Source organism: Corvus brachyrhynchos, unplaced genomic scaffold (assembly GCF_000691975.1).
Source record: "Corvus brachyrhynchos isolate BGI_N302 unplaced genomic scaffold, ASM69197v1 scaffold70, whole genome shotgun sequence".
NCBI lineage: Eukaryota > Metazoa > Chordata > Aves > Passeriformes > Corvidae > Corvus > Corvus brachyrhynchos.
Window position 1 is genome coordinate 3,284,472 of NW_008236217.1, and position 12,008 is coordinate 3,296,479.

At 42.0% G+C, this 12,008-nt stretch overlaps 1 protein-coding gene across 1 annotated transcript in view; it reads right to left on the reverse strand.

The window, feature by feature from the left end:
* Window positions 1-157: 157 nt before the first annotated feature.
* PGBD5 (piggyBac transposable element derived 5) overlaps window positions 158-12,008 on the reverse strand; it is a 38,050-nt gene continuing 26,199 nt past the window's right edge. The window contains exons 4-6 of the mRNA XM_008643299.2: window positions 11,368-11,565; window positions 5,359-5,464; window positions 158-3,902 (exon numbers count right to left, since the gene is read on the reverse strand). Coding sequence (XP_008641521.1) covers window positions 3,707-3,902; window positions 5,359-5,464; window positions 11,368-11,565 — 500 coding nt within the window. The 3' untranslated portion in view covers window positions 158-3,706. The remainder of the gene's footprint in view (window positions 3,903-5,358; window positions 5,465-11,367; window positions 11,566-12,008) is intronic.

The following is a 12,008-nucleotide window of genomic DNA, read 5'->3' on the forward strand; positions in this document are numbered from 1 at the left end:
TCAGCAGGAGAGAAAGGAGCTGTGCTGTGTTCCCTTCACTATTTCAGTGTCAAACTTTTTTCCTGAAAAAGTTTAGAGCCATTCCTCTGTGATCTGGTTGGCATTTTGACTGCATTTTACCTACTGTTGAGTTCTCAGATCTCTTACCCAGATTGTCTTAAGGCTACAAACAACCCAAACTATCATTTCACAAGCTATTGCACAATTAGACACACACACACTATAACGAGCATCCTTGCACTACTTTGAGACTAATGTTTTTCCCCCTTTAATTAGGGAAAAGCTTTAATGTTACAAGCAGGTGGGGAACCAAATCTAAGTAAGCCAGTTTTCAGTAAAGGAAATAATCCTACACAGGCTGAGCTGCAGTTGACAAATTTTAGCCTTCAAAAAATTATTCTCTATCTTCCTTAATTACTTTGCCCTGGTTGTAGTAACAGAAAAAGTGCAAGATGCTTTTTCAACAAGGAGAAATCTTAACTTTCCCCAACCCTATCCACTTCCAGTCAATAAAAGGAAAAGATGAGGGGGAAGAGTCAGCTGTAGATTTAGACTACACTTTGGTGGCTTTTACTTGTTGGCTTCAAGAGCCAAAATTCAGGCATTTTGTACATATAAATATATATAAATATTTTTGCTTACTTATGGAATGTTCGTGCATGATTAGAATACCAGTTCAAAATGATGAGGGATGGTTAAGGCTAAGAAAATGAAATTCATTGCAAAGCTATAATTTTGTCTTCATTTTTCTCCTTTACAAAGGAGACTAAAGCATCTTCCCTGTAATAGTCAGCCACTGTGTAATCCCCCATCAACACCAATTCTAGGGAAAACTACTCAGGACCAAGTCCCTGAGGCAAAAAGCTAGGACCTCATGATTTGAGCTCAAGTAATCCACATAATTAACAGCATACATTAGTGAAAAATTAAATATTCTGAGGCCTCAGGCCTACTGTCACCTAAAAAAGAAAAGGCATTTTCTGTATGGGCTGGCCTAGATCCTGGCCTTTAAGCATACGTAGTTGTGTAACAATTGGCCAAGGGCTCCAGATTATCCCAGGGGCCTACAACACAGCTGGAGAGTGGTCTGCCTACTCCTCAGAAATGCCAAGTGGCTCCAAGGTGGTCTGGGAAACCATCCCATGTCTGCTGGGGCCATGGGTATCCCTGCACATACTCCAGCATGGCATGGGAGTGCAAGGAAGCAGCTACTGCTCATTTAAGCCATCCCATCAGCAAAGCTCCAGCCAGTCTTTTCCTTACTGCTCCAGTTTTAACTACCATATAAATTTATGGGATATAATAAGCTAGTAGCTACTCTTCCTGATCCAATATAGGCTGGCATTGTCTGAAGCAATGAGAACACTCTGTGAAATTTCCTGAAAAAAGAAAACTGTATGTTTCTATTGCTGAACATTTATTTTTCATGCTTCAGGCTAGCTGCTCTCTCCCTTTGAGTACTTACAAGACTGACAAGAACCAGCAATCTAACACACTCAATCAAGAGGGGTGGTATCAGTTCTCTGCAGGGCCAAGAAATTTTGAACTCATCCTTGGGTTCCTGTGCAGATTGGCATTGCCAAGGGCTACATTAATACAAACCCACCCCCTTCTTTTGTGGTTAGGAGGCCTCAGTACACAAAGTTTTGTCCTTTCTCCCATGTTTCCTGGGTGGAGACCTTGTGGACTGAGAAGTGAAAAGGATGCTTAGGAATCCTGCTGCTGTTCACTGTGCAGCTGGCAGGCAGAGCAGGGTGTGTGGGACAGGCTCCAGGCTGTAGCACAAGCAGAACCACCGTGGAGTTAGCCATCCCCTTCTCTCCTTGCAACCAGGTGAGATCTGCCTCAAGGTCTACTCCAAACAGTAAGACTTTGGTGGAAACAGAAAGGTGTCACTGCAAGGATACTCCATGGGCTACTCATTCATTTACCCCTGCTGGATTCTTCCTCTGTTGTTATTTACATGGTATGCATTTGCATGTCACAGAATGATGAAATCTGAGGAGTTTCCAAATTCATGTTGGTTACCCTCTATTGCCTCTTGTCAGATAGATACATGTAACCTGGTTAGATTTACAGTGGTAAGTCAATCATTCACTCCATTCCTCTTGAATCAATTCGAGTCATTCTTTGGGAGTAAAGTAAAAATTTCAGGCTTAGGGTCTCTAATCAACATGGTTTTCTGCCCTGTAAGTTAATGCAATTCTGTTTGTGTCCATCACTGCTAACCTTCAGAATACAGAGTTTTTGGATGATTGAGTTGTGGACTGAAATCAATAAAGTGTAGAGGGCAGGGTATTATTTCACCTCAGTATTGATTCCCTTGTTTCAGTCATACCTCTCTCTTGGCATTGTTTTCTGAAACTCTAGCGGCTTTCAGATTCCATGAGCCCCAAAATATGGCCTTGGCCACCAGCTCACGATGATGCTTGTCCTCTACAGTGTCACTCAGAACAGAAGAACTCTTTGGGCTTGCTCTGGTTTAGCAAGGTTTAAGGTTGGTTACAATTGGACTTCTTTCCTTTTGTAAGACACAATGCTACATTATTTTGCTAAACATGTAATCTGCTTAATTGCAACTACTGTGACAAGCCCTGAACTCTACCAAAAAGAATTCCTACAGAACACCCCACAGTGATAATGGGAAACACGTGGCTATTAGTGACTTTTTTTTTCTGCCAACTGTGTGCCAAACATTCTAAAGTGGACCAAAAAGGTCTTGATAGTTACCAAAGAAAAAGCAAGAAATTATTGTTCTTAAAACCTTAACAGTCCATTACATTAGCTTTTTAAGCAACATTTAAGATACAGTTGAAATCAAGAAAAAATATAGTTGATATATTCTGATTTCTCAGCTGTACACTGACCGTGGCAGTTAAGATATGAGGCAGTATTACTTACTGGTTTACTCACTGTTAATACTTACAGTATTAATCACTGTTTGTGTATAAAATGTTTCATCCTGGTTAAAAAAGAAAATCAATGTAATATATTTGTCATTTTAAATTCACTAATGTATTTGGTTTCTCCTAATTTTTCTGTGTTCTAACTGGGATCAAATTGTTTTATGTTACATTAATAAAAGCAAAGGGGAAAAAAAAACCACAGAAAGAAAAAATCATGACTGGTCCTCAGTTGCTGGCTGCCTGCCTGTGAAGGTCGTGTTTGTCAAGATGCCTGCTGCAGTGTTCTGTGCTGGGCTGCTCCGCCTGTCCCACCGGAGGACAGCAGCGACGCCTCGTGGGATGGCAGCCGTGCTCAGCCACAGCCCACGGTGCAGCCTCATGGTGCTCGTCCCAGAATTGAGTAGCTCCAAGGAAGGTGGAGAGTTTCCTGTAATACCCATCTAGGACTGCTGAGCTGTGCCAGCTTCTGACAAGCTCTTGGCCCAAGAGGAACTTTACAAGATGACCCTGTTCAACAAATAGCACTAAGATGACGGCTAATTTATGTCTGTTTTGGGTGTACAGATTCCCACAGGGCATTCACGTATGCAATTTTGGGTCAGCTTTTCCAGTGGCACTTTCTGCACTATATGTTTACATCCAGCTGATACTAGGAACAAAGTTTGCACCTCTCTAGTGGCATCACTTGGCATTTTTGGATGACAGCACTGGTGGTGTCACACGTTCCTTGCTTTGTCGCTCCAGGTGTAGTATCTTCTGCTTTCCCTCCAGCCCCTGCCTATGCCACCAAGAGCAAAGCATCAATGGGAGGGTGAGGTGTCCTCCAAGCCCAGGAGCTCCTTTACAAGTCTTTCACCAAACTGTGCGCGGCTGTACCTTGTCACGTGGTAGGCCTCTGACATTTTGTAGAGGATGTAGGCATTATTTATAGCGATGCTTATGGCAAACCAGAACACTTGTTGCCAGGTCTTGTTTGGTTTGTGAGAAATGAAATACCTAAAAAGCCAAGAAAGGAGAGAAAAACATTGTTCAGCCAAACAATTGCAGCTGGAATGCAAGAAATCACCCCACACAAAGACCCTGCAGTCCCAAAGGAGAAGCAGACATAGGACTGGATGCCTGGTTCAAGTATTATTTTAAGAAATTTTGTACAATGTGTTTGACAGTCATTTACAGCTGATTTGCACATTTCTGGTAGTGTGTAAAAGAACAGACCTCCTGTCTCTCAGATGCAAACTTCAGCAACACTCTCACCTCCGTATCACTCCATGTAAATAAGAGTACTGATAAAGATTCCTCGAGCTCACCCATGACAAATATCCTTGTGATGGGAGATGTAGGTCTGAATCCCTTCAATTTGTCACTAAAAAAAAGCCTCAGTCACATTACATTACAGTTTTGGGAAGCTTGCTGATGCTTCTCCTCATGTTTATTGTGAGCAAAGATGATTGCTGCTGCTGTCAACAGTAGGTGGGAGGATGTGGGGGTAGAGCCACAGCATACACTGCTGGTAGGTGGAGCACAAGGCAGAACTAGAAAGGACTGACATCTTTGTATTTAGGTTCTGACTAATTCTAGGACTGCCAGAATATTCTCTCTTCAGTCATAAGATTTCCCATTTTCCTACTTTCATTTTTTTAGCAACCATTTAAAACTACTACCTCAGCTCTTTTCTGCATTGATTTCCTCTGATCAGATCCCAATATCGTTCTCCAGCGACCACCTCCTCCTCTTTCGTATGTTCTACTGAATTCTTGCAGCCTTGCCCAGAATCGGCTTGAAAAACCTGTGCTGCTTTTTCTCTCTTCTCAATTTTTAGTTCTTGAAATCTTCTGCACCTCATTGCTATTCCCATAGCCAAGCTTCACCGCTATTCTTACTCACTTCTGTTCCTCCCTGCTACATTAAGAGCTAACACGGAGGACACCAACTGGAATTCAGGAGCTAGAAGTTCTGCATTCTGCTCTCTCAGATCATGTAGATCAGCTTTACATGCACAACTGAAAGTCTTCTTTCTTCTGGCTCCAGGTGATGCAAATATCACCAGGATGGATTATCAACTAAACACCATCTACTGCTACAGGTGAAGAGCTGAGCCAGCCTGAGAGACTTGTGGGGATGGTAGACCCTTGCTGAATTCTCTATCAGTCTGCTGGCTCATCCTCCCATCACTTCTTAAAAGTAATTTATGAGATGCAAAGGACCTGTGTCTCAACATTTCTTTTTTTTTGACTGCTGGATGGGTAGATAGAGCCAAACCAATACCAGCAATGCAGTTCCTGCTTTGTGCAGAGCCAGCATCTGATCTTTGACTTAAACAGAAGTTTTGACAGAGACTCAGTGAAAGCAGCATTGGGCCCTCAGATGGAGCTCAACATGAAGAACTCAAACATTGCAGCAACGGAGAAGGTGTGAAAGAAGTACACACACACATGCACATCTTCTTACTTACTTGCTGTATTTATCATCATATTTGCAGATATAGCTAAGGTGAGCAGCAAAGGCTTCAACTGCCAGTGGGCATGGAATTTCTCCGCTTTTTCTCTTAATTATAACTCCTGCATCAATTAGAAACACAACAGTTTTAAATTGACATCATAAGTATAGCAATTGAAAAACATGTTTTCTATATATGGCTTATGAAATAAACATTATTGACAATGTTTCCCCTAAAGCTGGAAACTTCTCTGTAACAGAGATGCTAATTTGATTTCTTTTCCCACAGGTAGTACATTGAACAAGTGGAAGGGGAAGAAGAGGGATAATTTTTCAGTTGAAAATGAAAAGACATCTTTGCCATACATTCAAAAAAAAGCACACATTGCTGTAGTCCCACAGTAGCCGCCTACAGACAGTATTAGTCTCTCCTCTTTTGGATCACAAGAAGTTGTGGTCACCTCTAGAGCAGTGACTTGCTGTTATATGCTTTGAATTCTGGAGGTTCCAAATTAGTCCCTTGACATTAAATCCTTTGCTTATCTCCACCCATGGAGGCCAAGAGCAATATTACCTTCTCTTCACTGGAGGCTGACTGACACTGAGAAGAAAATACAGTAAGGAGGAGCCAAATGTCTGAACTCAGTGAAGACAGAAATGATGCTGGTTGGTGACTGCGGTCTCTTTGAAATGAAAAGCAGCCTGGTTCCTGCTGTGGGGAGCCAGAGCTCAGAAGTACTCTTAGGTTGCTCACTGGAGCTTAGTATACATTTCTCTGCCTGCAAGTGCTGCTTCCTGTCCTGCTTGGTCATCTGGCTTGGTAACTCAGCTCATCATGGGGGATGGCCACCCTGCCTACTGCAGAAATCTGTGGTAAGGCAACAGGCATCATGCTGCAGCCACCTACCAACCACTCTTTGCACAGACAAAGATGTGGTGCTAGAGCAGGTAACTCCAAAACCAGGCCCCATTCCCTCATGTGGTCTATCTTTGACCTGGCTTTATCCAACACTACAGCAGTATTTGTAAGTCAAATGATCTCCTAAGAAACTCCCCTAGCTCTTTTCTCATTTATTGCTCCTATCCTTCTTCCCCCTTCCTGGGGAAAGCTCCATGTAGGAAGGAAGGGTGAGTAAAACAAACTTATAGCATAGGAGTCTGTTCCCTAACTTTCGACCTTTTACCCCCACAGGTTTCATTTCAATCGCCGGCTCTCCAGGGTATGGACCACCACTTACTCCATGGCTGTGGCACCCTGACTAGTGTAGTGCCCTTCTCTCTGGTACAGCACTATTTTCTCCACGTCTAGAGAAGCACAGGCTTGTTTGCATCCTTTCTCAGTACAATTCTGGGCTTTCTCATTTCTCAAGCTTTCAAGAGAACTTTCTTCGCCTTCCTTCTGCCAACTCTTTTACAATCAGCCCTAAAATGCTACTCACGTTTTGATTACAGACTTCACCATTTCATTCCTCCAGCTGGAAGTCTCATTCCATCCATTATCTCTGTCAAGCCCCCTGTGCTGTCCTAGCTGGCAGGCTCTATTTTGAAGCAAGTATGCAACACATACTAAATGTCATGTTACAGCTGAGCCATGCAGAAATTTATTTGGGGTGTTTAAAGTCTGATTTTTCCAGAATCCAAAATTATATCACCTCTGAATTGTCCAATACACTCTCCTTTCATCTCTGCCTCCTCAAGCTTGGTGTAAATGTAGCCCAAGGAGGGGGGGGGCAGGGAACCAATTGAACAAATAAATTCTTCATTACATTCATGTAATTATTATAGTGTGATTTTGATTCTTTTAATGAGTCCTACAAATATCTGGCCAGCATGAGGTAAAAAGGACTGATACACCACCAGCCTGCTGCATTAGTGCTGCAAAATCACTTGCCATCTCATCAGGGCAGGCCAGGGAAGGGCTATGTTCCTGGTACAAGTGTTATACAAAAAAAAAAATCCCCTTTCTCCTCTTCCTCTCTTCTCTTTCTTCCCCTTCTCTTCCTTTGGAGGATTTGTATGTCCTTTGCAATTTGCTTTGTATTCATAATCTTTAAAAGAATGCATTGAGGTGGCAGAACCATATACTCCCTATCACTTTCTATTATATTCCCCATAACATTCCCCTGTTTTGAGAATATAAATAGCTTTATAGGCATATTATTTTTAGCCTTTCCAAGCTTGTTTCGTAGCCATAACCCACCTTCCCCGGAAAGACAACTGCCAGAGCTGGGTCATTCCTAGCTGCAGGTCTCTGTGGCATGTGGTCCCGAGCCAGCTGACTCATCAGTACATCCGATGAGCCACTTCCCCTCCTGGTCCTCCCCCAGCACTGCTGTGTTCCCATCCCTGGCAGCACTCCAGGGAACACACCACCTGCACTGCAGCCACAGCTTGCCTTTGCTTCCATGTTGGAAAGCGTGCTGACTGTTAGCCTCCATCCTGTCACCATAGAAAGGCATCAGCTTTTGGGTTTGGGGTTCTTTTAAACCTTTTTCCTTTTCAATTTAAATTTTTAAGCTGTATGCTCATCGAGCAAAGCTTGGGAAATGCTACCTCAAATGAAACAAGCCAAAAGACAAAGGTTTACATGTTTGTTTCCTCAAAACACTTATTCTAAACCTATCAAGAATCATGCTTTTTTAAAAATGGGAGTCTCATTAATACAAGCACTTGCATCCATCTTGGCAAACCCTGAGATTTCATAACAATATAAAAGAAGGGGCATTGCATGATCCAAGTGCTATATGGCTTTTTATCAGGACTTTGATTTCTTACAGTTCTTTGTCAGAATTGCCAATATTCAGCATTGTGCAAGGTCTGATGATTGAGGTCTTACCATCGGGGTCCTCTGGCCCCATCCCCAATCTCACCATACTTGGACACAACCTCCTCGCTGTAGTCTCAAAAAGGACACATGGAAATGGTAAGTTGAAACCCTAAGCTTACCCATCCTGAAATATGCTTTTTAACATTATGCTTCTTTCCCCCGACTTTCCAATTTTGGGCCAATCTCACAAGCTTTTTCAGGAAACTAGACTGTCACCCGTCACCCATCACTGCAGCTTCTCCTGGAGTAAGAACCACACAGGGACTCTTACAACTGCTTCATACAATTATGATGGTTCCACAACACCTTCCACCTTCTCACAAGTCACTTATGAGATGCTAACATGCCATTTGCAGCTCTTTATTCCTTGCATATGTGGCCCAAGGTTTGTTTTCTACTCTTAGTTATTGACTGTTTAGCTTCTACGTAGAGCTAGTGAAGAGCACCTGTGAAAGTTCTTCTCAGAAAGAAGCTACTTCTTAAAAAGATCTTGGGTTCAATAGTTTTTTGCTGAAGATGTTATTCTGGTCTTCCTACTGTGCAGCAAGTGAGGTTGCTGCCTGCTCCATCCTGCTACATATGAAAGGTAGTAAAGACTGCGGTTATTTCTGGAACACAATAATGGAGATGCTGGGGAAGTGGGCATCAGATCTAGAGTGAAAAAAACAAAATGCAGCCTTGTCCCACAGATGGGGAGATTTGGGCCAGCACATAGATGACCTGCTTTAGAATAAGGTAACTTTTTATTCTATGGGTGTCCCAATCTCTTTTGAATTCTCAGTTCCTCTGTAATACAAGCACAAGGAAAAATTAAAGCTTAAGGGCAATTAAAAATCCAACTGGATTTTGTTCCAGGCAGAAACTACATACTTGATAGATAAGTAAGCAGGACACTTTTACAAGACTAAAGAAATGAGACCCATCCTTGAATATCTGAGATGATGCATTATGACATGCTGGTTTAAAACATCCATAATGAATAACCTGCTACATCTAAGAACAGTATTCACAGATCTGCTCTGACAAGTGTATTGCCCTCCTGGTGCCTCTGGCCTGGGATTTGCACTCCAAGTACAGGCAAGATTTCCCTTCTTGACTTTCCTTTAAATTGCAATAAATAGCTAATGATTAGCTATGTCCACCTCTTTTCTCATCCTAAGTGTTCTTCTGACCATCTCTTACCTTATGTTTTTACTGTTTTCTCTTCGTGGCCTCCTCCAGCCCGTACACATTTACACTCAGCCAAGTGCAAACACACACTGTGCATCACCAGACAATCCCACTGGCAGCAGTCTCTGTTCAACTACCCCGCGTGGGTTTTAACTCCCTTTGTCCCTACCTCCTCTCCCATCTAACATGTGCTCAGCAGATCTGTGCTCCAGGCCTGCCTCAAGGAACATTTCTTGAGGTTTCTCCTCTTCCTCCTCTATATTTACATGCCTTAGAGGAGACTGGTGGTCCAGCTTCTCTCAAGTTGGTTTGAACTATCTTTGCTGCACTGACTTTACAAGTGCCAAATCAGAGGCAAGCAATCTGGTCTCTTGCCTTCCCACCAAGCTTCCATCTGTTCCCAGGTCCCTGCTAGAGATTCTTTGCCCAGCATCACTCTTTAGGAATCCAGTCTCTGTTTTCTGCTGTGATTCACAGTGAACTATGTCAACTGTCCCAGCCAGCATTTGGTGAGCAACGAGCTGGGAAAGTCTTGTCCATCACACACAGAAGTCATAATCAGTGGACGTTAAACTACTTCACACACACCATCCACAATCCCATCTATGCCAAAACAGACCCAAGGTCAATCACAAGCACAACAGCTCACAACTCCATGTGCTGCTTTTAAAGGAGGCTGCCAGCACAGTCTGCTTTTGCTCCCCTTTTTAACAGGGCAGTTAACACTGATGTTTACAAACAGAGTAGTTTTCTAATATTTATGAATTATAACCATATTCTCTATGCTAGTCTAAAGGAAACAAGTAGTAGTTTGTAGTGATAACTCTTGTCCAGTTAGTGCTGCCAAATAATCTAAATCCACCAACAACCACAAGGAAAATAGCACAAATCCTGATGGTGAAAGCCCCTCATGGGGAACTACACTGCTCCAGAGACTGGCTTCAGCAGGGTCTCCAAAGTGTCATACTTCCTTCACATACGTATTTTCAGCATTTGTGCTCAGACATCAATCCATCTGAATCACCAAGTCCTCACTCTGCTGGGATGCCCAGCACAATTCCTCAGGATCAGCCATGCTTTGCTAAGGCAATGAGCCTTCTGGCAAGGCACTGAACACACTAAGTCAGCTTTCTCAGTTTACCATACAGTAATTCTAAGCCTTAAATTTGCTTCTGTAATCCGCACACACATGTGAGAGTAGCTTGGGATTCAGAAAATGAGTGTAGAAGTTGCCTTTGAATTGATGGCATTATATTTAAATGTTTCTTTTATTTTCATTTTTCTCTGGCAGTTATACATAAATCTGAATAATAAAAATTGTAAGAAACTGAAAAAAAACATTCTCACAAAAAAACTAATTTCAAGAAGTTAGTTAGTCATATTGCATTTTATAGAAGTTTCCAAAGGTTCTTCAAACCACCTGGATACCTTCAAAAAAGAAAATATTTCAGTAACAAGAAGCTCTCTGTAATTATTTGAACTATCCAGATTATCTGTTTTGCTTTCTTCTCATCGACTGGTAAAAATCAATTTAACATACAACAGGAAACCTTAATCATATTTACTTCTGGCAAAAAGATACTTGTTTGTGACTAAGTTTTTACTAGCTAAGAAAAATTAATTGTAGGATCTGCTTGGAGTTCAAAGTACATTATTATTAATTTTTCTGTAGCCGCAATCCTACAAGATGCTTTGCAAATGGGGCTAATATTGTCTTCTGCAATAATTATCTTCCCTTCTCTGACCATCAGCAAAGATATAATCTTTATACCTGAAAGGATAGTGCCTCCACCAGCTCAGGCAAGGAGGCTGCATTAGCAGTAGGCTTTTAACCTTTGTATGGGAAAAAAGAATAGCTGTACAAAGACACAAAAGGGAAGTAATCACTACAGCTACTGTTTATCTAGTATGTATGATCAGTTACAATCAAGCTCTTTGTTCAGGCTTAATATCAATCTCAGTGACTCATTTTGGCTTGTGATATAAAGCATGTGCACTTTGGAGATGAGAACTAGGAATATTGCTTACCTTGTTGAACTGGAGAATAGGCGTTGGTCAGAAAACGAAAGTGCCCTTTATTGTACCAGCAGATCAATGACATGTTTCCCTTCATTCTTATTCTGTACTGTCCTCTGGACTGTGGAGTTTCAGAATTGTTCAGCATGGATGGAGGTAGGCCTGTGCAGTCACTCTTCCTGGTGCTCAGCAACCCACAGCAGTAAATCTCTGCAAGTGAACAAACACATCCCCTATCAGCAAGCCATTGCATGGACCCAGACAGCAAAACCAGCAGAGCAAGCCTGAATGACCTCTGAAAGAACTTGCCCTACAACCTTCTAGTCCAACAGATATGGCAGCCAACCGGTTTTATTTTGTAATACCAAAGATTTGTGTCCTACATGAATGTCTCTGGAAACAGACAAGTGCAGAAAGTCTGCTCTCTTGTTGAAATATACTGACGCCTCCTGCACCATCATGATGAAACAACAGGAAAAATAATCCTGGGTATTTTCCAAGCTATAACACCTACGATCTGTGTTTAACATTACAACATGTTTAAAATTGGTCTCAAAAACCTCCCAGTGGTGATATGCATTATGGGACAAATCAGAATTTATGATCCAAGAGAGTCTTTGATGTTTAACTAAAAGAATAAATTGTGGATGGAA